Raw genomic sequence first — 26,670 nt, 5'->3', positions numbered from 1 at the left:
TTAGTTTTACCGATATGCTTTCCGTGGTTTTTATTATTTTTGGTGACGTATTTTATTAGGCGACGGCGTTTTAACGCGCATGCGTCTTCGGCGATTTTCTTCCACACGAGCCTGGTGAAAATGGCGGAGCAAAGTTCCGTGCCGAGTGATCTTTACAAACATGTCTATTCATTTCTACTGGAGAACAAGTTTACCAAGGCTGCCCAACACTTCATCAAACAAGCTAAAGTGGTAAGTGACAATATTCCGTATCCCGTTTAGTAGTTGTTGACAATGTTGTTTACCGCTCGGTGAGCTAGTCTGCTACGCAGGAGGTGCACGCCGTGCCGAGAGAACACGTGTGACTCCAATCCACTAATAATTCGTTTTTTATTAGAATACCCATTGATTATGTTAAATTACATATTCAACTTTTAGGATGATTGCTTCTTCAACTGCCATCACATAATAACTGGACTCAACTAGATAGCTTAGCAAGTTAACGTTGAACGATTGAATAAAATGTCTGACTAGTCAGCAGGCTATGAAATGCCGTGTGCGTACGCTATAACTACCTAACAAGCTAGATTAACATGTCAGGCGTTTATTGGGTTATTGCTGTTCGAACATTGATCCATCATCGAAAACTTTACTCGTTCTAATAATACTCCTCACTATGTGTTTCATGCACTTGTTTGTAGGTAAAACATTGTTCGGAAATAATTGGTTACATGTAATGCCTCATGATGGCTGTAAACTTGCAAAGAGAATAAAATGGCTGATGTAAATTATTCTTCCTTTGCAACAGCCACCCCAGGATGAAAAAGAGGCCGCTGGTCTTCTTGACATTTTCAACTTCTGGGTGAAGTAAGTACACTCTTGTCAGTAACTTTTACAACCCAACAACGTGGCTGGCGAGAATGACTTGACGTGTATATTTTCAATCCAACCTCATCTTCTGAGAGCCCTTTTGTCGATGACTGTGGGGCTAAACCATTAAGTGCACATACCAATAGGTAACAGTTTCTTTAAATTCTTTTTGAATGCCTCTCACTGCTCTGTTCGCCATTCCTTTCTCAGGTCTCCCGAAGCTAAGAAACGCAAGGCGCTGCCCATTGGTCCTGGATCCAGTGACAGTCCGTCTGCTAAGAAGGCAAAGACTGCAGAGAGCTCCAGTGAGGAGTCGAGCAGTGAGGAGGAGGAAGCTGCAGCACCTGCCAAGGCCACACCCACAGGTACGCACTCATCTGTCCTTTTCATATTTGCCATTTAGCCGAGTCTTATCAAAAGCGACAGTAGTGTGTGCATATATTTTTGTATGGGTAGCCCCGGCGGTAATCGAACCCTTGGCTTTGCAAGCACCATGCTCTATCAACTGAGCCACACTGCTGAATGGAGTTATCCTGGCCTGGAACAATGCTTGCAGGCAGCACATTACCATGGCCCTATCAACTGAGCCAACCCATTATGGTCCAGGTTGGCTCTATAGTGAATGAGCCAACACATTATGGTCCAGGTTGGCCCTATAGTGTAATACCTGGAACAATGGTCCAGGTTGGCCCTATAAACCCGAGGCAGCACATTATGGTCCATGGCCCTAAGTGTAATAGAGATGGTCCATGGCCCTATAGTGTAATACCTGAGCCAACACATTATGGTCCAGGTTGGCCCTATAGTGTAATACCCGAGGCAGCCCATTATGGTCCAGGTTGGCTCTATAGTGTAATACCCGAGGCAGCACATTATGGTCCAGGTTGGCCCTATAGTGTAATACCTGAGCCAACACATTCTTCTGTGTGGTGTCTTTGCAGCAGTTCGACCGTGAAGGCCTGATTCACGGCATCTCCTCTGAACAGTGACTATTGAGATGTCTGTTACTTGAACTCTGAAACGTTTATTTGGGCTGCCATTTCTGAGGCTGGTAACTAATGAACTCATCCTCTGCAGCAGAGGTAACTCTGGGTCTTCCTTTCCTGTGGTGGTCCTCTTGAGAGCCAGTTTTATCATAGTGCTTGATGGTTTTTGCGACTGGCACTTGAAAACATTAAGTTCTTGATATTTTCCGATGGACTGTCGTTTCTTATTTCTGTTTTTGCCATAATATGGACTTGGTCTTTTACCAAATAGGGCTATCTTCTGTATACCAACCCTACCATGTCGTAACACAACTGATTGGCTCAAACGTATTAAGAAGGAAAAATGACACATTAACTTTTAACAAGGCACACCTGTTAATTCAAATGTATTCCAGGTGACTACCTCGTGAAGCTGGTTGAGAGAATGCTAAGAGTGTGAAAACTGTCAAGGCAAATGGTGGCTACTTTTAATAATCTAAAATATATTTTGATTTGTTTAACAAACATGGAATCATGTAGTAACCAAAAAGTGTTATTTCATAGTTTTGATGTCTTCACTATTCTACAATGTAAAAAAAAAAGTGTAAACAGAAATAACCCATGAATGAGTAGGTGTGTCAACTTTTGACTGGTAGTGTGTGTGTTTTTTTTTTAAGGATTTCTAAAATTCTCCAACTTTCAAACCAGGCAACCCCACACGGGTTTGCGACCCCTAGTTTTAGAACCGCTGCCCCTAAACCAATATCCTACATTGCCATGGCATTGATGGACAGAGTTGACCTTTTTTATCCAGTTAAAGGTAGCCTCAGAGGGGCCTCCCGAGTGGTGCTGCGGTCTAAGGTAGTGCTAGCTGCGTAACTGCAGATCCTGGTTCGATGCCAGGCTGTGTTGCGACCGCGAGGCTCCGGGGGTGATTCATAATTGGCCCAAAGTCATCCAGGTTTGGGGAGGGTTTCGCGGGCAGGGATGTTCTTGTCCCATCGCGCATTAGCGACACATTGGTGCAGCTTGATTCCGGTTTAAGCGTGCGTTGTCAAGAAGCAGTGCGGCTTGGCTGGGTTGTGTGTCGGAGGACGCTCGACCTTCGACTCTCCCGAGTCCGCACGGGAGTTGCAGACTGTAACTACCAATTGACTATCACGAAAACGGGGGTAAAAAGGTGGACTCTGAGATATGTAAACAGCATATTGGGTAGATTTTCACATCCACGAAGAGGTGAAGCGTGAGGCTCAACTTCTCTGCTGTTTTCGTATCCTGGCTACGACGTTGTGAAGTGAACCCGCGCGCATGCACAGATGCTGTTAGAGCAAAAGTCTTGCATCTCGCTATATCTCAATATCTGCGGTGTTGCTCGTGGCAACGTCATTTTTTTTACTGAGTCTACCTTTTTAAATGGTTTCTTGATGTGTTTTCGTTAGCAGCCAAGGCTCCACGCCCTGCTAAATCCGATTCCAGCAGCAGTGATGATTCCAGTGACGAAGAGGAGGCTGTAGCGAAGGTACATGAGCTATGTTTTACAATTTATCTTCTCTTTTATTATGTTAAAATCCCTAACCGTGTGATCTATGGTCAGGTCCACACACACTTCTCCCACCAGACATGCCACCAGGGGTCTTTTCACAGGGGTCTTTTCACGGTCTCCAGGTCCAGAACAGAGCCATGTTGCATGGACCACCAGGGGTCTTTTCACGGTCTCCAGGTCCAGAACAGAGCCATGTTGCATGGACCTCCAGGGGTCTTTTCACGGTCTCCAGGTCCAGAACAGAGCCATGTTGCATGGACCTCCAGGGGTCTTTTCACGGTCTCCAGGTCCAGAACAGAGCCATGTTGCATGGACCTCCCTTCCATCTCATGTAGTGAACAGCAAACCTGGTTTATTGAAACCGATAAAGCATCACATCACGGCATAACGCCTCCCCCCCATGTGATCTATGGTCAGGTCCACACAGACTTCCCCCACCAGACATGCCACCAGGGGTTTTTTCACAGGGGTCTTTTCACGGTCTCCAGGTCCAGAACGAAGGAAACGTACAGTGTTATACAGAGCCATGAGTGCATGGACCTCCCTTCCATCTCACGCCCATGTGACCTATTGGTTGTTTGTATGTGAAACTGATAGATACGCACACACAAACTTCATGTTAATGTTTTTAAATGTAGGTAAATTGTAAACGTCTTGTCTTTTTCGTTATCTGTAGAACCCCAGTAAGATTAGCTGTTGCCATTATGTTTCGGCTAATGGGGATCCTATTAAAATAAAATATCAATGTTGTTGATTTGCTATAATGGCTGACCATAACAGAGCAATAGGGGAGGGGGGGCCTTAGTGAAGATGATGCGTGTCCTGATGACGGCATCTTGCTGTTGAGATGTTGGTTATGTTATAAAGAAGGTGTGGGGTAGGTCTGTTCTTGCAGCATGTTTGAAAAATATGTTTCTCATCTCTGCTAACAGAAACCTGCAGCAGCCAAAGCCCCAGTGAAGAGCCCAGTGGTGTCAGCAGCCAAAGCCCCAGTGAAGAGCCCAGTGGTGTCAGCAGTCAGGACAAAGAGCTCCAGCAGTGAGTCATCTGAAGATGAGGCCAAAGCTCCTGCAGCTAGTAAGTACATTTTTAACCTTTTGGAATGAACAGGAAGTCCCGCGTACTGAACATGTTCCCAATTGCCACCTTTACCGACAACGTTTTGATCCAGAAGGATCTCGATCAGATTCTTTTCTAGTGTCTGTCTTTAGCCCAGCACCAATTTTTTTTAAATTAAGATTGTGCGTATGACCTCAAACCTTTCTACATTTTAACCTTTGCTCAACCTTGAAGTCCCTTGAGGCATGGAATCTCTTTAGACGGAGACCCGACCAAGACAATCGCTTTACGACCACCATGATCCCATATTTGTATCAGCGTTGTTTCCCTCATTGTGCGGTTGCTTCTTGGATGTTACTTGTTTTGTGGTGTGTCTTGCTGACTGTTCTTCTTGCTCTGTAGAACGAAAGGCTGCAGCCGCGACCCCTAAGGCAGGAAAGGCTGCAGCCGCGACCCCTAAGGCAGGAAAGGCTGCAGCCGCGACCCCTAAGGCAGGAAAGGCTGCAGCCGCGACCCCTAAGGCAGGAAAGGCTGCAGCCGCGACCCCTAAGGCAGGAAAGGCTGCAGCCGCGACCCCTAAGGCAGGAAAGGCTGCAGCCGCGACCCCTAAGGCAGGAAAGGCTGCAGCAGCTCAGAAGAAGACTACGAGCAGCAGCAGTAGTGAAGACACCTCCAGTGAAGACGAGGCGCCCACTAAGGTACTGAAACTGATCCACAACACACAACCTCTCACCAGGGGGTCTATTCAAAAAGCCTCTCGGTGGAGGAGAGCTGATGTAGGAACAGTTCTGCCTTTTCGGGTCATAACGACTAAAGTTCGGTTGACTGAAGGGGCCTGATCCTGAATCAGCAGTCCCATTCTGAGACCATCTGTAAATATGTGCCCAGGACTCACAAACAGGACGTCCACGTTACCATGGGAGCTGTGTTGCCAGTGACAGTCTCCCTTCCTAGGCGTGGTACAGTATCTTCTTGATCTAACAAAACAGTCTTGTGTGCCACTGTCATACGATGCTGGATTGGAAGAAGGAACATTAGCTATATATTGTGGAGTAAATGTGTGTTTTTTGGGGGGGGGGTAGACGAGAAATGAAGACTCAGTCAACCGTAAAACTAAGTCATTACACATCTTCATTAAAAATCTACAATGTACACATTAGAATGAAAATACCAAGGCACTCTTCATATTTGGCGGGATTATTTTTAAATGTCTTGTTTCAGCATGTCCTCAATGATAATTAAAACCACATGTGCAGTTGCTACATCTTCAGACTGTCTACACAATGTAGTTAGTGATACCTTGACCTCCTAGACTGACTGTCTCGCCCAACAGACCCCGGTGAAACCTCCTGGCCCCGCCAAGACCCCTCCAGCTAAGGACAGTAGTTCCTCGGACAGCAGTGATGACAGCAGCGATGAGGAGGAGAAGAAGAAAGTGTCAGGTAACGAACTACTGTTTGTACTTAGGGACAGATTCCCGGACATAGATTATTTTAAGACTAAACTCAAATGAAGTGTTTTGTAGTCCAAGACCCAGCTACATCTGTCTGGGAAACCGGCCCTGAGTTGCTATCCTGCTATCTGACACCTCGTTATTCTCCTCAGCTAAAACAGTCAAAACCACCCCAGCCAAGACTGTGACCCCCAAAGCTGCTGCAGCTGCTAAGAAGGCAGAGTCCAGCTCTGAGAGCACAGGTAGGTTCTAGACCTAGTTTCTATCTGTTGTAGACCTTGGTTCTAAAGGTTCTAGACCTAGTTTCCAAAGGCTCTAGGTTATATCTGTTGTAGACCTTGGTTCTGAAGGTTCTAGACCTAGTTTCTAAAGGCTATAGGTTATATCTGTTCTAGACCTAGTTTCTAAAGGCTATAGGTTCTGTTGTAGACCTTGGTTCTGAAGGTTCTAGACCTAGTTTCTAAAGGCTATAGGTTATATCTGTTGTAGACCTTGGTTCTGAAGGTTCTAGACCTAGTTTCTAAAGGCTATAGGTTATATCTGTTGTAGACCTAGGTTCTAGACCTAGTTTCTAAAGGCTATAGGTTATATCTGTTGTAGACCTTGGTTCTAGGCCTAGTTTCTAAAGGCTATAGGTTATATCTGTTGTAGACCTTGGTTCTGAAGGTTCTAGACCTAGTTTCTAAAGGCTATAGGTTATATCTGTTGTAGACCTAGGTTCTAGACCTAGTTTCTAAAGGCTATAGGTTATATCTGTTGTAGACTTTGGTTCTAGACCACTAGCTAACCACGACTAGGTAAACACGACACGCTCTTCAGGCGGGCGAAAGGGAAGATTGAAGAATTAGGTTGTGCTGTTCGACATTCTGATTTGTTTACATCCTTCAAAATAAAAGTCCCAATATGATAGATCACTATACATTTGTATTTCGGTAGAACTGTAGATTTTATATGAATTTGATCGAAGTCGCGTTGGGGAAAAGTGGCATAAAGAGAGTACCACTACACTAGCAGGAGGGAAGCCACTGTCCACACAAGACGGTGAAGACCCACATCATCCTAAAGTCTTGTTGTTTTAACAACAACAACATATTTTGGCACTCTGAATAAAAAACGACGTATCGTCTGACCATATCCTGTGATTTCTTTATTCTCTATCAGCTACAACTTTATTTGATCAGTTACGCAAACAAGCGCACTTTTAATATAGCATCTTTCCCACTGCTGCTGGGTTACCTTAACTAGCTAACCACTAGCAGCAGTGAAACGCATCACATTACCTTAACTAGCTAACCACCAACTAGCTAACCACTAGCAGCCGTGAAACACATTACCTTAACTAGCTAACCACTAGCAGCAGTGAAACGCATCACATTACCTTAACTAGCTAACCACCAACTAGCTAACCACTAGCAGCCGTGAAACACATTACCTTAACTAGCTAACCACTAGCAGCTGTGAAACGCATCACGTTACCTTAACTAGCTAACCACTAGCAGCTGTGAAACGCATCACGTTACCTTAACTAGCTAACCACTAGCAGCTGTGAAACGCATCACGTTACTAGCAGTTCAGCACATTTCTTTTACTGTGAAAAACAAATATCTACCTTTACCAGCATAGTAGACATTGAACGTCTGTAACCAAACTGGTTAAAACTCTGTCGTTGGCTGACGATAGGTATAGCTAGCCACGTGCTAACATGAGTGATACTACTAGCAGCAGTAAACCCAGATGATGGTGAACACAACCGTTGGCTACCACGATATCCTGCACGTTACATCGGCCAATAAAGATCAGGAAGTAGAGCGAATCATAAAGACACGTCTTGAAATATGCAAAACGTGCAGTGGTCTGTTGGAGGAGTTGTTGTTAGCTTATTCCATCTCCAAACACCACGTTAATAAATCCGTGTGTGTGTGGGGGGGGACAGTTGGTTTTGAATGATCTGGTGCACTTAGCCAACAATCTATTTGTTTATCTACTAGAAACATAACATGATAAGTTTTTGGGCACTTTAGTACCTACTTACCGAAGTGAGGCCTGCATATGACTGAAGCGCCAGGGGTTCACTAGTCTGTCCGTCGCAATAGGACTTTATTCCCGTCTACTTGCATTTCAACCAAACATGTCGGTACAGTGCACTCCTGCCAGCACCAGGCCGGTAGTCCTTGACGTCAAAGCCGCAGCGTATTGGACGTTTTGAATTATTGATAAATGTCATGCAAATTGCTAAAATAGGAAGTGGTTTTTTTGTTAACTTTTGCATAAAGACTGTTTAGATGGAGTATCGTCAATCTACGTTAGATTTGTGGAAATATATTGTGCAACCTGTCCTTAATTTTTTTATTTTTTTTAATGACGAGCCACAACTAACACAGTTTTACCTGAGTTGAGGTGTTTTGATCTTAAAGTGAACAGTTTCGTTGATTCTCTTGTTCCTCTTAGACTCCAGCTCTGAAGAAGAAGCCAGCAAAGAAGCCTACCCCAGCGAAGGCTACCCCAGCGAAGGCTACCCCAGCGAAGGCTACCCCAGCGAAGGCTACCCCAGCAGAAGACTCTGACTCCAGCTCTGAGGATGAAGAAGAGGCTAAGAAGCCAGAAGTAATAAGGGTTAAGTCCACAGCTGTCAAAGTAACGGTTACCCCTGCCAAGGAAGACTCTTCCTCAGATTCCAGCTCAGAGGAGGAAGAGGAGGAAGGGTTCGAAGACTGTGAAAGTGGCGCCAGCTACAGCAACCGTAACTGTGGCAGAGGTGAAGGAGCGGGGGGCCAAGACTGTGACTGTAGCGGGGGCCAAGGCTACTGTGAAGGTGGTGGAAGACGGCTCCTCTTCCTCGAGCTCAGAGGATGACGAAGAGGGGACAGTGAAAGCAGCACCAGCTAAGGCGACTCCTACCGTGACCCGAGGCAAGGCTGCTGAATCCTCCTCGGACTCCGACTCGAGCTCAGAAGATGAGGAAGAGGCTAAAAAACCAGCAGCCAAGGTGACTCCAGCGAAGACTGCCCCAGCTAAGAAATCAGACTCTTCCAGCTCTGGTAAGACATTTAATACAAGTTGGCGAGGCTGTAAGATGGAGTCATTTTAGAATGCATCCCAGATCTGTTTGTGCTGAATAAGTTGGCAAGAGGCCACAAATAGATCTGTGACTCGGTGTTAGAGACAAATTCACTTTTTTACTATTATACACGGAAAACGCTCGTCCCGAGGTGGCGCTCCTAGTGGCCGTGGACATTAATGCAGGGAAACTCAAATCAGTTTTACCTCATTTCTATCAGCATGTTATATGTGCAACCAGAGGGGAAAAAACTCAAGACCGCCTTTACAGAGACATGTACAAAGCTCCCCCTCCATGTGGCAAATTTGACCATAATTGTATCCTCCTGATTCCTGCTCACAAGCAACAATTGGTGCGGCAGGGTAGCCTAGTGGTTAGAGCGTTGGACTAGTAACCGGAAGGTTGCAAGTTCAAATCCCCAGACTGACAAGGTACAAATCTGTCGTTCTGCCCCTGAACAGGCAGTTAACCCACTGTTCCTAGGCCGTCATTGAAAATAAGAATTTGTTCTTTAACTGACTTGCCTAGATAAATAAAGGTTAAAAAAAATATAAAAGAAAATAAGGAAGTGGTCAAGCAGTTTTGGCCGTCTGGCTCGTTGCGAACTGTGTGAAGCTACAGGACTGTTTTGCACAGGGATTCCTCCAATGGCATTGAGGAGTACACCACCTCAGTCATTGGCTTTATCAATAAGTGCAGAGACGAAGGTTGAGACGAAGGTTGAAGGTCATGCGTCCTCCGATACACAACCCAACCAAGCCGCACTGCTTCTTAACACAGCGCGCATCCAACCCGGAAGTCAGCCACACATGTGTCGGAGGAAACACCGTGCACCTGGCAACCTTGGTTAGCGCGCACTGCGCCCGTCCCGCCACAGGAGTCTCTGGTGCGCGATGAGACAAGGATATCCCTACCGGCCAAGCCCTCCCTAACCCGGACGACGCTAGGCCAAATGTGCGTTGCCCCACGGACCTCCCGGTCGCAGCCGGTTGCGACAGAGCCTGGGCGCGAACCCAGGGTCTCTGGTGGCACAGCTGGTGCTGCAGTACAGCGCCCTTAACCACTGCGCCACCCGGGAAGCTCAAACAGCACTTTTGTGCGTTTTGCCAGCAGCTCTGCTGTTTATGACTTCAAGCCTATCAACTCCCGAGTTTAGGCTGGTGTAACCGATGTGAAATGGATAGCTAGTTAGCGGGGTGCGCACTAATAGCGGTTCAAACGTCACTCGCTCTGAGACTTGGAGTAGTTGTTCCCCTTGCTCTGCATGGGTAACGCTGCTTCGAGGGTGGCTGTTGTCGATGTGTTCCTGGTTTGAGCCCAGGTAGGGGCGAGGAGAGGGACGGAAGCTATACTGTTACACTGGCAATACTAAAGTGCCTATAAGAACATCCAATAGTCACAGGTGTATGAAATACAAATGGTATAGAGAGAAATAGTCCTATAATAACTACAACCTAAAACTTCTTACCTGGGAATATTGAAGACTCATGTTAAAAGGAACCTCCAGCTTTCATATGTTCTCATGTTCTAGGCAAGGAACTGAAACGTTAGCTTTCTTACATAGCACATATTGCAGTTTTATGTTCTTCTCCAATGCTGTTTTGCATGATTCATTATGTATTATATTAAGTTTAAAATAAGTGTTAATTCAATATTGATGTAATTGTCATTATTACAAATATACATATTAGAATCGGTCGATTTAATCAGTATCTGCTTTTTTTGGTCCTCCAATAATTGGTGTCGGCGTTGAAAAGTAATCGGTCGACATCTAGTCTGTAATACCAGCATGTTTCACGCAGACCACCATAGTCGCTGTGCCCGAGAACACGAAGGTAACCTGACTAACGAAGGTAACCTGCCTAAATTACTACCGACCCGTAGCGCTCACGTCTGTAGCAATGAAATGCTTTGAAAGGCTGGTCATGGCTCACATCAACACCATTATCCCAGAAACCGTAGACCGACGGCAATTTGCAAACAGCCCCAACAGATCCACAGGTTACATCTCTATTGCACTCCACACTGCCCTTTCACACCTGGACAAAAGGAACACCTATGTGAGAATGCTATTCGTTGACTACAGCTCAGTGTTCAACACCATAGTACCCTCAAAGCTCCTCACTAAGCTAAAGACCCTGGGACTAAACGCCTCCCTCTGCAACTGGATCCTGTACTTCCTGATGGACAGGTGGTGAGGGTAGGTAACAACACATCCACCACACTGATCCTCAACACGGGGGCCCCTCAGGGGTGCGTGATTAGTCCCCTCCTGTACCCCCTGTTCATTCAAGACTGCATGGCCAGGCACGACTCCACAACACCGCTAGGCCTGATCACCGACAACGACGAGACAGCCTATAGGGAGGTCAGAGACCTGGTCGTGTGGTGCCAGGACAACAACATCCTCAACGTGATCAAGACAAAGGAGATTGTGGACTACAGGAACAGGACCGAGAATGCCCCCATTCTCATCGACGGGGCTGTAGTGGAGCAGGTTGAGAGCTTCAAGTTCCTTGGTGTCCACATCACCAACAAACTAAAATGGTCCATTACACGAAGACTGTCGTGAAGAGGGCACAACAAAGCCTATTCCCCCTCAGGAAACTGAAAAGATTTGGCATGGGTCCTCAGATCCTCAAAAAGGTTCTACAATTGCACCATCGAGAGCATCCTGACTTGTTGCGTCACTGCCCGTTATGGCAACTGCTCAGCCTCCGACCGCAAGGCACTACAGAGGGTAGTGCGTACAGCCCAGTACATCACTTGGGCCAAGCGTCCTGCCATCCAGGACCTCTATACCAGGCGGTGTCAGAGGAAGGCCCTAAAAATTCATGCTCCAGCCACCCTAGTCATAGACTGTTCTCTCTGCTACCGCATTGCAAGTGGTACCGGAGCACCAAGTCTAGGTCGAAAAGGCTTCTAATCAGCTTCTACTCCAAAGCCGTAAGACTCCTGACCAACTAATCAAAGGGCTACCCAGACCCCTCTTTTACACTGCTGCTACTCTCTGTTTATTATCTATGCATAGTCACTTTAACTTTTACCTACATGTACATATTACCTCGACTAACCGATGTTAGCAGTTGATGATGTTCTTCAATAACGAAGAAACCGACGCAAATCAGGGGGAGAAAAAAGAGATTTATTTGGAAAGGACAAATCGTAGATGTTATGCTGGGAGGGAGATGTTCAGTTTTCCCTGTCCTCAGTTTTGCTTCTGTTCTAACTTTGCACCGGTTGGGTACATTTCAGTCAGACACCGGAAAAAGTTGTCTTTTAACCTGTTAACCTCTTGCTCCTACCTGAGACGCTTGCGTCCCATCCAGAGCTCTGGAAATGCAAATGCGCTACGCTAAATGCTAATAGTATTAGTTAAAACTCAAACGTTCATTAAAATACACATGCAGGGTATTGAATTAAAGCTACACTCGTTGTGAATCCAGGCAACAAGTCAGATTTTTAAAATGCTTTTCGGCGAAAGCATGAGAAGCTATTATCTGATAGCATGTAACACCACAAAAGACCCGCAGGGGACGTAAACAAAATAATTAGCATATTCGGCGCTACACAAACCGCACAATAAAATAGAAAACATTCATTACCTTTGACCATCTTCTTTGTTGGCACTCCTAGATGTCCCATAATCACTATTGGGTCTTTTTTTCGATTAAATCGGTCCATATATAGCCTAGATATCGTTATATGTAGACTGTGTGATCAACGAAAAAAAACAGCGTTTCATAATGTAACGTCATTTTTTTAAATTCAAAAAGTCGACGATAAACTTTCACAAAACACTTCGAAATACTTTTGTAATGCAACTTTAGGTATTAGTAAACGTTAATAAGCGATCAAATTAATCACAAGACGAAGTATATTCTATAGCTGTCCGTCTGGAAAAATGTCCAGCTAGAAACTCAACCAAAATATCTGGTCCTAGACCTGAAGAACTGCGCTGCCTTGCATCTGTTTGTTTGACCAAGAAACAAATCGTAGGCAAATGACAAGACTCTAGACACCGTGTGGAAGCTGTAGGTACTGCAACCTCAGCCTCAGTAATTGTGGTTCACCTTTATCAATGGGTTCAATTCGCGCAGCAATATATTTTTCCATCAGTTTTTCCTGCGCTTTCCGATGAAACGCACGTTATGTTATAGCCACAGCCGTGATTTAACCAGTTTTATAAACGTCTGAGTGTTTTCTATCCACACATACTAATCATATGCATATACTATATTCCTGGCATGAGTAGCAGGGCGCTGAAATGTTGCGCGATTTTTAACAGAATGTTCAAAAAAGCAGGGGGTAGGAGTAACAGGTTAAGAAAATATTTTCTGCTCGTTGTTGGGCGCTGAATAACGTCCACAGAAAATCACAGTTAAGTGTTACACTCGGGAGTGGGGGATTTATATTTAGGTCTTTAGGCTTAGACTGTCAAACAAACTCACATTTTATTTAACTGAATCTACCATTTTTAAATGCTGTAATGTAGACTCTGACAGCAGTTCTGAGGACGAGACACCAGCTAAACCTGCTGCTCCCAAGGCCCCAGCCAAGGCTGCTACAGAAAACAGCTCGGACTCCGACTCTTCTTCTGAAGATGACGAACCCCCAGCTAAGAAGGCTACCCCAGCTGCTGTTCCTAAATCAGCCTCCAAACCAGCAACCCCGGTTCCTAAATCAGCCTCCAAACCAGCCACCCCGGTTACTAAACCAGCTGCAGCGGAGAGCAGCTCGGACTCCGACTCTTCTTCTGAAGATGACGAACCCCCAGCTAAGAAGGCTACGCCAGCCTCTGTTGCTAAATCAGCTTCCAAACCAGCAACCCCGGTTCCTAAACCTGCTTCCAAACCAGCAACCCCGGTTACTAAAGCAGCCGAGAGCAGTTCAGACTCCGACTCTAGCTCAGATGAGGATGAGGCCATAGCTAAGAAGGCTACCTCTAAACCAGCCACCCCAGTGGTGGCTAAATCGGCCTCCAAACCAGCCACACCAGTGGTGACTAAATCAGCCCCAGCCAAGGCAGCAGCCGAGAGCAGCTCCGATTCAGACAGCTCGGATTCGGAGGACCAGGCTGCTGCTACGAAGAAGACCACCCCCAAACCTGCAGCCAAGAGTCCTGCCGTCAAGACACCGGCTAAAGCTGCAGAGTCGTCATCGTCCGAGGAGAGTAGCTCTGAGGAAGAGGAGGCTAGTAAAAAGACTGTGAAACCCGCTACCGCCCCCGCTACCGCCCCCAAGACCGCCCCCAAGACCACCGCAGCAGCCAGACCTAAAGCCAAGGAGGACAGCAGCTCTTCAGATGACTCCAGTGATGAAGAGGGTAAGAAGATTCATACATTATCTCTCATACTTTGTGTGTAGGCGTATTTTTGTTGTTGTGTGTCTTTCATATTTCGAGGTCGCTTGTGAATAAGCATTGTATTTTTATACATATGACCACTAAATAGAACGTTGAACCTTGCAGCAGCGCCCAAACCAGCAGCAGTGAAGGCTACAACACCAGCCTCGGCTAAAAAGGCAGCCGAAAGCAGCTCCGACTCTTCCGACAGTTCCGACTCGGAGGTGGAGACAGAGGCCGCCAAGGCGACGCCCGCCAAGCCTGCTCTGACCAATGGAAAGCCAGCTACACCCAAAGCAACCACATCTGCAGTCAAGGCAACGAAACCGACCAAGGCGGCCGAGTCTTCCTCTTCCGAGGAGAGTAGCTCTGAGGAAGAGGCCAGTAAAAAGACTGTGAAACCTGCCGCCACCCCCAAGACCACCCCCAAGACCACCCCAGCAGCCAGACCTAAAACCAAGGAGGCCAGCAGCTCATCAGACGACTCTTCTTCGTCTGAAGAAGAAGAGGCAGCGGAGAAAGCACCGGCAGCAGTCACCACTCCCATCGCTAACAGTGAGTTTTGAATGCCACTAAAAAGGTCAAGTCTGGAAACTGTTCATTGGTCATTTTAACTCATGATATTTACCCAATTTGATTCTTGACAATTATAGCTTTTAAATGCCTCATAAGCCTTAGTACAACTGTATTGTGTTGAGTGCTATCTTAATGGCCTACATATTGGAGCCATTTACCAAGAGAAGGAAAAATGGCCCATGTTTTACAGCAAGGCTAATTATCACGCTACAATTCAATTACTTGAAAAGTCATCCTTGTTTGAATTGTTTCCATTGTTTTCTAGTTGTATTGCCCTTTTTAAAATGGATTATTGGGTTAGTGTAACTGGATTGACAAGAAGGATATTTTCCTCATTATCCCTCTTCTCTCCCTCCACAGGCATTGTAAACGGTAAGAGAAAAAGGGGTGGAGGAGCCTCGGAGGATGAGGAAGAATTAACGACCCCTAAAAATAACAAAGCAGCAGCAACAACACCACAGACGTTCCCTAAAGTCTCTAAGAAGGTGAGAACAGAACAGAGACTGGCTAGCGCTTGGCTTGTATAACTATTTAATACTTATCATTTGTTGGTTTGGTATTTGTTGTTATATGGTAAATAAACTTTGACATGGTGTCAGACTTAGTATACATAAATAGATGTGTTGCATTTCTGTACCACAGAGATGCTTTTCTGGCATAGATGTACAGTGCCTTCGGAAAGTATTCAGACCCCTTGACTTTTTCCACAGTTTATTACGTTACAGCCTTATTCTAAAATGGATTTAAATTGTTTTTTTCCCCTCGTCAATCTACCTCGTAACGATAAAGCAAAAACAGGTTTGGACACATTTGCTAATTTATAAAGAAATTAAAAACAAATTTTTACATAGGAATTGCAGAGAGAAATATTTATCAAGCTCTATCAGGTTGGATGGGAGCATTGCTGCGCAGCTATTTTCAGGTTTATTCAGAGATGCGCTTGTCCACTCAAGGACATTTCAAGACCACTCCTGCCTTTGTCTTCTTGACTGTGCTGACAGATGGCGCTGAAGGAGATGCCTGCCATTTTACAGGCTCCTAACCAATTGTGTTTTTGCGTTATTTGTAACTTATTTTGTACGTAATGTTTCTGCCAACGTCTCTTATGACAAAAGAGCTTCTAGATATCAGGACATTGATTACTCACCTCGTATCAGACGAAGATTATTTTCTTGAATGAGTCAGACGCGAAGGATTTGCTTCAGACACCCGACATGGGCCTAATCCCTGTCCTTCTCCCGAAGAAGAGACTGAGATAACGGGAACGTAGGTCGGGGTGCCTTGTAAGGATCCGGCGGCGAGTGAGTAATCCCCCTCTACCATCAGTCCTATTAGCTAACGTGCAATCATTGGATAACAAAATGGATGAGCTCCGCTCAAGATTAGCAGTTGATGTTGTTCTTCAATAACACAGACCCCAAGGAAAATCAGGGGGAGGTAAATAGGTTTATTCAAAGAGAACAAATCATGCTGGGAGGTAGATGATCATGCTCCCCTGTCCTCAGTGATTCTCTCCACAGAACAAAGGAACAGGATGTAATTTATAACCCAACCCTAGCCTGTGTTTGACCAATTAGACTTCCTTGCAATAAAACTGGGCCAATGGCCAAATAACAGTATCCTATTTCAGGCTCGATCCCTGGACAAATTCCTGCCATGTATCTGACCCAGTGATCAATAATTTCCTATTACAGAAAAACCACTATTTCCATTGATCATTAAGGCCTTAGGTCCTCTGCGTTGTGTATTTATCTTCAAAATATTCTTACACTATCAGTCACTGGCTTCATCAATAAGTGCATTGAGGAGTACACCACATCAGTCACTGGCTTCATCAATAAGTGCATTGATGACGTTATCCCCACAGTGACCGTACGTACATACCACAACCAGAAGCCATGGATTACAGGCAACAGTAGCACTGAGATAAAGGGTAGAGCTGCCACATTCAAGGAGCGGGACACTAACCTGGATGCTTATGAGTCTCTAACACGGAAGCTTATAAGAAATCCTGCTATGCCCTCCGACTAGCCGTCAAACAGGCAAAGCGTCAATACAGGACTAATATTGAATCGTACTACACCGTCTCTGACGCTCGTCGGATGTGGCAAACCATTACGGACTACAAAGGGAAGCCCAGCCGTGAGCTGCCCAGTGACACAAGCCTACCAGACGGGATAAATTACTTCTATGCTCACTTCGAGTCAAGCAACAATGAAGCATGCGTGCATGAGAGCATCAGACGACACAACAGTAGTAGGCTTGATCACCAACAACGACGAGGGAGGAGGTGAGGTCTCAACGTCAACAAAACAATGGAGATGATCGTGGACTGCAGGAAACAGCAGAGTGAACACCCCCTTATCCACATCGACGGGACTGGTGGAGAAGGTGGAAAGATTTTAAGTTCCTCAACGTACACATCACAAACAAACTGAAATGGTCCACGCACACAGTGGTGAAGAAGATGCAATAGCGCCTCTTCAACCTCAGAAGGCTTAAGGAATTTGGCTAGTCACCTAAAACCCTCAACTTTTACAGATGCACAATTGAGAGCATCCTGTCAGGCTGTATCACAGCCTGGTACGGTAACTGCACCGCCCACAACCGCAAGGCTCTCCAGAGGGTGGTGCGGTCTGCCCAAAGCATCACCGGTTGAACTACCTGCCCTCCGTGACACCTACAGCACCCGACGTCACAGGAAGGACAAAAAGATCATCAAAGACAACAACCAACCGAGCCACTGCCCTCACATTGACTGTACCGTAACACACTGTCTATAGCCTCCACATTGACTCTGTACGGTAACACCCTGTATATAGCCTCCACATTGACTCTGTACGGTAACACCCTGTATATAGCCTCCACATTGACTCTGTACGGTAACACCCTGTATATAGCCTCCACATTGACTCTGTACCGGTACCCCCTGTATATAGCCTCCACATTGACTCTGTATATAGCCTCCACATTGACTCTGTACTGGTACCCCCTGTATATAGCCTCCACATTGACTCTGTACCGGTACACCCTGTATATAGCCTCCACATTGACTCTGACTCTGTATATAGCCTCCACATTGACTCTGTACTGGTAACCCCTGTATATAGCCTCCACATTGACTCTGTACCTGTACCCCTGTATATAGTCTCCACATGACACTGTACGGTAACCCCTGTATATAGCCTCCACATTGACTCTGTACCTGTACCCCCTGTATATAGTCTCCACATGGACACTGTACGGTAACCCCCTGTATATAGCCTCCACATGGACACTGTACCTGTACCCCTGTATATAGCCTCCACATTGACTCTGTACCTGTAACACCCTGTATATAGCCTCCACATTGACTCTGTACCGGTACCCCCTGTATATAGCCTCCACATTGACTCTGTACCGTAACTCCCTGTATATAGCCTCCACATTGACTCTGTACCGTAACACCCTGTATATAGCCTCCACATTGACTCTGTACCTGTACCCCCTGTATATAGCCTCCACATTGACTCTGTACCGTAACTCCCTGTATATAGCCTCCACATTGACTCTGTACCTGTACCCCCTGTATATAGCCTCCACATTGACTCTGTACCTGTACCCCCTGTATATAGCCTCCACATTGACTCTGTACCTGTACCCCCTGTATATAGTCTCCACATGGACACTGTACCGGTACCCCCTGTATATAGCCTCCACATGGACACTGTACCTGTACCCCCTGTATATAGCCTCCACATTGACTCTGTACCTGTACCCCCTGTATATAGCCTCCACATTGACTCTGTACCGGTACCCCCTGTATGTAGTCTCCACATTGACTCTGTACCGTAACTCCCTGTATATAGCCTCCACATTGACTCTGTACCGTAACACCCTGTATATAGCCTCCACATTGACTCTGTACCTGTACCCCCTGTATATAGCCTCCACATTGACTCTGTACCGTAACTCCCTGTATATAGCCTCCACATTGACTCTGTACCTGTACCCCCTGTATATAGCCTCCACATTGACTCTGTACCGTAACACCCTGTATATAGTCTCCACATGACTCTGTACCTGTACCCCTGTATATAGCCTCCACATGACACTGTACCTGTACCCCTGTATATAGCCTCCACATTGACTCTGTACCTGTACCCCTGTATATAGCCTCCACATTGACTCTGTACCGGTACCCCCTGTATATAGCCTCCACATTGACTCTGTACCGTAACCCCTGTATATAGCCTCCACATTGACTCTGTACCGTAACACCCTGTATATAGCCTCCACATTGACTCTGTACCGGTACCCATTTTAGAATAAGGCTGTACTGTAATAAGTCAAGGGGTCTGAATACTTCACTAAGGAACCGATTACGTGCCAGGTGTTTGATTGGTCGATACAGAACCGAGGTGCATTGTGGAACTAACTGGTCTGCGTCAAATATGGACTAAACTTGACTCCTAAATTCCCTGTTTGACCCGTCTGTCCCTCCTAAAGATCAATGTGCCTTTCCGTAGAATAAGAGAAGAGGAAATTGATGTGGATAACCGACTGGCTGACAACTCCTTCGACGCCAAGGTGAGAACTACACTCCCCTTTGTCTGTCTACTATAGGAATTACAAATGGGGCTCAAACTCGATTCAGTTGCGATTTTGTATAATTAATTATTTCCTTTATAACACACTGTACTAAGAACACACATTACAGCTCTCTCTGTGTACTAAGCCCTTCATTTAACACCATTACAGCTCTCTGTGTAGAAACATTATTGGTGATATTTATTCACTCAAGTGCAGGGCCTTTGAAAAATATACTTTTATTTTCATCTCTAACAAGTAATTTCTGGGTAATGATTTAAATACCTTACTGTGATTGGTTAAAATTCAAATACCTTACTGTGATTGGTTAAAATTCTAAATGGTCAAAAAGAGAAACAAACAGTTTCTTGGCAAAGATCGATTTTCCAATTTAGCTGGGAGGGGACAACTGAAAACGAGTTATTGGCAGAGAGCTTTGGAACTCTTTCTTATTGGTCCATTATCTAATTTACCGCATTGTGATGTCACTAGGCAGACAAACGTCATCCTACCGAAACAGGCTGAAATTTCAGGACATCTTTTCAAACAACACTAAAAGGGCATTATCATTTCACAGCATTATTCCAACCGTATGTAAAATAATAATAATTCACACGCTGAATGGACAACGTTCACACCATAGCTTGCACTAATTTCCAGTGCTTGTTCCTAAAACTCAAAGTTTAAAGCTGTACAGTAGTTATGAATCGACAGTCGTCAACATGTCATGATTGGCTAGACGGGTTCTGACTGTCTCTGTGCTCTCCTCAGCGCGGGTCGGATGGAGACTGGGGCCAGAGGGCCAATGACGTGCTCCGCTTCACCAAGGGGAAGTCCTTCCGTCACGAGAAGACCAAGAAGAAGAGGGGTAGCTACTGTGGAGGAGCCATCTCCCAGTCCGTCAACTCCATCAAGTTCGACAGCGACTGAGAACCTAGTCATCGTTTGTCACTACCCCTCTTCCTCCCCTCTTGACCCAGGACTATCTGCCCCCCTCCCCCGACCTCCCCCTCTGCAGAAACCTGACTGAGCTGAAGATCGTGAACTAAACTAGAGCTGTGACTGCTGCACTCACATAAGTGGCTGGTGATTTGTAGTTCGTACGCCTGTGTTAATTAAACCAGTCCTTTTAAAATGCACATTTCTGTAATGGTGGAATGACGCTGTAGAAGTGGAGACTAGCTTTCCTTGAAATGGCACCCAGTCAAGACACCTCCCCTATGTCCTAAACTGCACCCTATTCCCTATGTAGTGCACTACTTTTAACCTGATCGAAAGTAGTGCACTACTTTTAACCTGATCAAAAGTAGTGCACTACTTTTAGCCTGATTGAAAGTAGTGCACTACTTTTAACCTGGTCGAAAGTAGGGCACTACTTTTAACCTGGTCGAAAGTAGGGCACTACTTTTAACCTGGTCGAAAGTAGGGCACTACTTTTAACCTGGTCGAAAGTAGGGCACTACTTTTAACCTGGTCGAAAGTAGGGCACTACGTAGGGAATAGGGTGCCGTTTAGAACAGAAGAAAGGCTGCAGAGGGGAGGTGTCTTGGCTTGTCTCCCCTTGTGCCTTCAGGACGTATCACAAAGGATTCATGTACAACATATAGCCACCAGGTGGCGGTAGTCAGCCACCAATTCAGTTAAATATAAATTCAAACTGTTTTCAGATTTTTCTCTCGGCCACTTAATCTGTTGCTTGTTGTGAAATTGTTAGCCTGGATCTCATACATTCTGTCCAGTGATATATATATATATATATTTTTTCCCCAGTCGTAAATTTAAATTCTGTTTCTTGTTTATTGTAGTTTGCATTGCGGGGAAAGGGGTTATTTTTTTTTTTTTCAGGAAAATGACTGATTTTGTATGGAACATGCAGACCTGTGGGGTTTTGTTTTGAGGGTTGAATGAAATGTTATTTTAGTATGATTTATTATGGGGTGGATATTTCGTAGTGGGTGCGTTCCAGGCTGACTACATTTGCAATGGCCTAACCAGATCTCACGCCTGGATAAGGATTCAACCACTGCAATGTTAGTCAGCCTGGAACGCACCCGTTTTAGATCAGTATTTACGTTTTTTTTAGCCTGGGAGTATCAGGGATCATCCAACTGTTATTACAAGCTGCAGTCTAAAAATAACTTCCTGGGTCGTGTTCTGTAGGATGTACTGAAACAAAACGTTTTGAAACGGTAAACACCATCTGAAATGGTACCCCGTTCTCACTAGTGGTCGTAAGTAGTGTACTGTATGGAATACGCTGCGATGTTGATTCCTGCTTGAAGTCAAAACTGCCAGCCTATTGGTTTGGTGGTTCATTGGTTCAGCAGCCAACCACAAGTTGTTTTAATTTTGTGAATTTTCAATTTCCTGTTTCTAGTCTTATTGAGTATTGTTATTACTTGAATAAAATACCTAGTTGTTCCAATCTCTCCTTCCTCCCTCCAGAAGCTGTCTTTTTCCATTCACGTAGGAACGGAGTACAAATGAATTAAGTAAAAAATACATTAAATAGAACCAACATGTAAATAACCCAGGAGGCCAATTTTTAATTTTAATTTCCTTTTTAAAACCATTTTATTTACTTAACCTTGTCCTCTAGGTTACTGAATCTCTTTTCTACTGCAGTTTGCTACTCAATTAATGCACTTTGGTAGAAGAGGAACGAGGTAGAGCCCTTTGCATATTTTTAACTAGGGCCCAAGGAAGCAAACATTACTTCCCTTTTTAGCATACCTAAAAATAAAAAATAAATTAAACACCTTTTAGCTCGGCAAGTCAGTTTAAGAGCAAATTCTTATTTACAATGACGGTCTAGGAACAGTGGGTTAACTGCCTTGTTCAGGGGCAGAACGACAGATTTGTACCATGTCAGCTCGGGGATCCAATCTAGTAACCTTGGCCCTCCACTCTAACCACTAGGCTACCTGTCGTCCCTCCACTCTAACCACTAGGCTACCTGCCGTCCCTCCACTCTAACCACTAGGCTACTCTACCTCCCCTACACTCTAACCACTAGGCTACCTGCCGTCCCTACACACTAACCACTAGGCTACCTGCCGTCCCTACACTCTAACCACTGTGCTACCTGCCGTCCCTACACTCTAACCACTAGGCTACCCTACCTCCTCTACACTCTAACCACTAGGCTACCTGCCGTCCCTACACTCTAACCACTAGGCTACCTACCGTCCCTCCACTCTAACCACTAGGCTACCTGCCGTCCCTACACTCTAACCACTAGTCTACCTGCCGTCCCTACACTCTAACCACTAGTCTACCTGCCGTCCCTACACTCTAACCACTAGGCTACCTACCGTCCCTCCACTCTAACCACTAGGCTACCTGCCGTCCCTACACTCTAACCACTAGTCTACCTGCCGTCCCTACACTCTAACCACTAGGCTACCTGCCGTCCCTACACTCTAACCACTAGGCTACCTGCCGTCCCTACACTCTAACCACTAGGCTACCTACCGTCCCTACACTCTAACCACTAGGCTACCTGCCGTCCCTACACTCTATCCACTAGTCTACCTACCGTCCCTACACTCTATCCACTAGTCTACCTACCGTCCCTCCACTCTAACCACTAGGCTACCTGCCGTCCCTACACTCTAACCACTAGTCTACCTGCCGTCCCTACACTCTAACCACTAGGCTACCTGCCGTCCCTACACTCTATCCACTAGTCTACCTGCCGTCCCTACACTCTAACCACTAGGCTACCTGCCGTCCCTACACTCTAACCACTGGGCTACCTGCCGTCCCTACACTCTAACCACTGGGCTACCTGCCGTCCCTACACTCTAACCACTGGGCTACCTGCCGTCCCTACACTCTAACCACTGGGCTACCTGCCGTCCCTACACTCTAACCACTGGGCTACCTGCCGTCCCTACACTCTAACCACTGGGCTACCTGCCGTCCCTACACTCTAACCACTAGTCTACCTGCCGTCCCTCCACTCTAACCACTAGGCTACCTGCCGTCCCTACACTCTAACCACTAGGCTACCTGCCGTCCCTACACTCTAACCACTAGGCTACCTGCCGTCCCTACACTCTAACCACTAGGCTACCTGCCGTCCCTCCACTCTAACCACTAGGCTACCTGCCGTCCCTACACTCTAACCACTAGGCTACCTGCCGTCCTTCCACTCTAACCACTAGGCTACCTGCCGTCCCTACACTCTAACCACTAGGCTACCTGCCGTCCCTACACTCTAACCACTAGGCTACCTACCGTCCCTCCACTCTAACCACTAGGCTACCTGCCGTCCCTACACTCTAACCACTAGGCTACCTACCGTCCCTCCACTCTAACCACTAGGCTACCTACCGTCCCTCCACTCTAACCACTAGGCTACCTACCGTCCCTCCACTCTAACCACTAGGCTACCTGCCGTCCCTCCACTCTAACCACTAGTCTACCTGCCGTCCCTCCACTCTAACCACTAGTCTACCTGCCGTCCCTACACTCTAACCACTAGGCTACCTGCCGTCCCTACACTCTAACCACTAGGCTACCTGCCGTCCCTACACTCTAACCACTAGGCTACCTACCGTCCCTACACTCTAACCACTAGGCTACCTGCCGTCCCTACACTCTATCCACTAGTCTACCTACCGTCCCTACACTCTATCCACTAGTCTACCTACCGTCCCTCCACTCTAACCACTAGGCTACCTGCCGTCCCTACACTCTAACCACTAGGCTACCTGCCGTCCCTACACTCTAACCACTAGGCTACCTGCCGTCCCTACACTCTAACCACTAGGCTACCTGCCGTCCCTACACTCTAACCACTAGGCTACCTACCGTCCCTCCACTCTAACCACTAGGCCGACTGCACTAGAATGTTAAACAGTCAAAACAATCAGAGGGAAAATATATATTAGAACATTTACAATCATATAACCCTGAGTCAGTAGTCCAAATAGCAGTCGGCGTATGAATAGATTAGGAATGACGTGCAGTATATCGTGTGGGCAGTATATATATAGAGATATGTACAGCAGTAGATGGAGGAATGGCATAAATGCGCAGTATTAGCAGTATCTCTTATCATACAGAGCATTTGGAAAGTATTCAGACCCCTTGACATTTTTCCACAGTTTGTTACATTACAGCCTTATTCTAAAATGGATTAAATTAGTTTTTCCCCCTTCAGTCTGCACACACTACCCCAGAATGATGAATCAAAACTTTGCTTTTTTTGAAATGTTTGCAAATGTATAAATACAATTTTAAAACTAATATTCAGGCCCTTTACTCAGTACTTTGTTGATGCACTTTTGGCAGTGATTACAGCCGAGTCTTCTTGGGTATGACACTACAAGCTTGGCACACCTGGGGGTGTTTCTCCCATTCTTCTCTGCAGATCCTCTCAACCTCTGTCAGGTTGCATGGGGAGTGTCGCTGCACAGCTGTTTTCAGGTCTCTCCTGAGATGTTCGATCGGGTTCAAGTCCGGGCTCTGGCTGGGCCACTCAAGGACATTCAGAGACGTGTCCCGAAGCAACTCCTGCGTTGTCTTGGCTGTGTGCTTAGGGTCGTTGTCCTGTTGGAAGGTGAACCTTCGCCCCAGTCTGATGTTCTGAGTGCTCTGGAGCAGGTTTTCACCATGGATCTCTGTACTTTTCTCCATTCATCTTTCCATCCATCCTGACTAGTCTCCCAGTCCCTGCCGTTGAAAAACATCCCCACAGCATGATGCTGCCACTACCATGCTTCACCGTAGGGATGGTACCAGGTTTCCTCCAGATGTGACGCTTGGCATTTAGGCCAAAGAGTTCAATCTTGGTTTTCATCAGACCAAAGAATCTTGTTTCTCATGGTCAGAGTCCTTTAGGTGCCCTTTGACAAACTTCAAGCGGGCTGTCGTGCCTTTTACTGAGGTCTGGCCACTACCATAAAGTCTGATTTTTGTGGTGTGCTGTAGAGATGGTTGTCCTTTTTGGAAGCTTCTCCCAGAAAGGAACTCTGGAGCTCTTGTTGGAGTAACCAAGGTTCTTGGTCACCTCCCTGACCAAGGCACTTCTCCCCCGATTGCTGAGTTTGCCGGGCGACCAGCTCTAGGAAGTCTTGGAGGTTCCAAACTTTTCCCATTTTAAGAATGATGGAGGCCTCTATGTTCTTGGGGACCTTCAATGCTGCAGACATTTTTTGGCGTACCCTTCCCCAGATCTGTGCCTCGACACAATCCCGTCTCGGAGCTCTACGGACAATTCCTTCGACTTCATGGCTGGGTTTGTACTCTGACATGCACTTTTTTCTTCAATGGTATATTGTCGATCACTCAATTCAAGGCACTGATGTTAAAAATAAAACAGATCTGGCTCAATGGGAACCTGGGAGGGCGGGGGTCTTCTGGTACCTCTTGCAAGTGTAAAAATGTCAAATCCTTGAGTCCCAAAAACTTTTCTGCCGCAGCCTCAATTTAATGTCCAGTTCCTTACACTTCCTTTAGACTTGTGTTCAGTTTATAACTGGCAATGAAACGCAACAATCCACCTTTTTTTAAACACACATTTACTACAGGCTGTGGTGTATCCACCACACTCTCTTCACTAGCGTCACTTGTTTTTATAATAATCGTCTCTGCATAGGAGATTCGATTGACCCATCTAACTTTTGCCACCTCAATATCCTTCACCCTTACAGGGCACCTCCGTTCACCCAGCGGGTCAGACGCCGGGCATCAACCACACCAGGTATTCAACCTGAACATCTGTCGTCATCCCTGAGAGGACTCATTTGACAGATTAAGTTTATTTTATTTTTTAACACAATTTCTGTTGTCTGGACTCTTTTGACGCCCACTGCAATCTTCAGAAATACAGTTAATCAAAATAAGGCTGAGGGGCTTATGTAGCCAACTTCACTTGTTTGGACCAAGAGGATTCCCCCAAGGGTCCCGGAGCGCCAAGTCTAGGTCCAAAAGGCTACAATTTAATTTCGTACTTTAGTTGATTTAGTAAATATTTTCTTAACAGTATTTCTTGAACTGCATTGTGGGTTAAGGGCTTGTAAGTGAGCATTTCACAGTAAGTTCTGTTGTATTTGACAGACACGGGGTCCGGCAGATAACGATTTGAGGGTGTGCCTTACTTACTTACATGTATTTGATACTTAGCCTTAATGTTTCATTTAAAAAAAATAAACACCGGTCCCTCATTTGAGTCAATCCTGCTACATGAACTGTCCTCTCGTTTTAATGAAGTTATGGTATTTTTAGCATCTGGAGGCACCAGTA

The 26,670-nt window shown here is 45.9% G+C and overlaps 1 protein-coding gene across 1 annotated transcript; it reads left to right on the top strand.

Moving 5' to 3' along the window:
- Positions 1–83: 83 nt before the first annotated feature.
- nolc1 (nucleolar and coiled-body phosphoprotein 1) lies at positions 84–21,841 on the top strand. Its single transcript, XM_029628871.2, is given in 16 exon segments — positions 84–231; positions 788–846; positions 1,060–1,214; positions 3,254–3,333; positions 4,290–4,434; positions 4,819–5,114; positions 5,750–5,858; positions 6,022–6,111; positions 8,318–8,343; positions 8,345–8,566; positions 8,568–8,907; positions 13,423–14,253; positions 14,398–14,826; positions 15,208–15,332; positions 19,336–19,416; positions 20,188–21,841. Coding segments are annotated over 16 exon segments (3,258 nt in total). The 5' UTR covers positions 84–120; the 3' UTR covers positions 20,347–21,841.
- Positions 21,842–26,670: the final 4,829 nt, after the last annotated feature.

Source organism: Oncorhynchus nerka, linkage group LG23 (assembly GCF_034236695.1).
Source record: "Oncorhynchus nerka isolate Pitt River linkage group LG23, Oner_Uvic_2.0, whole genome shotgun sequence".
In the NCBI taxonomy this organism is placed as follows: Eukaryota; Metazoa; Chordata; class Actinopteri; order Salmoniformes; family Salmonidae; genus Oncorhynchus; species Oncorhynchus nerka.
The sequence above is the reverse complement of the archived record's forward strand: the minus strand, read 5'-3'. Positions and strand labels throughout refer to the sequence as shown.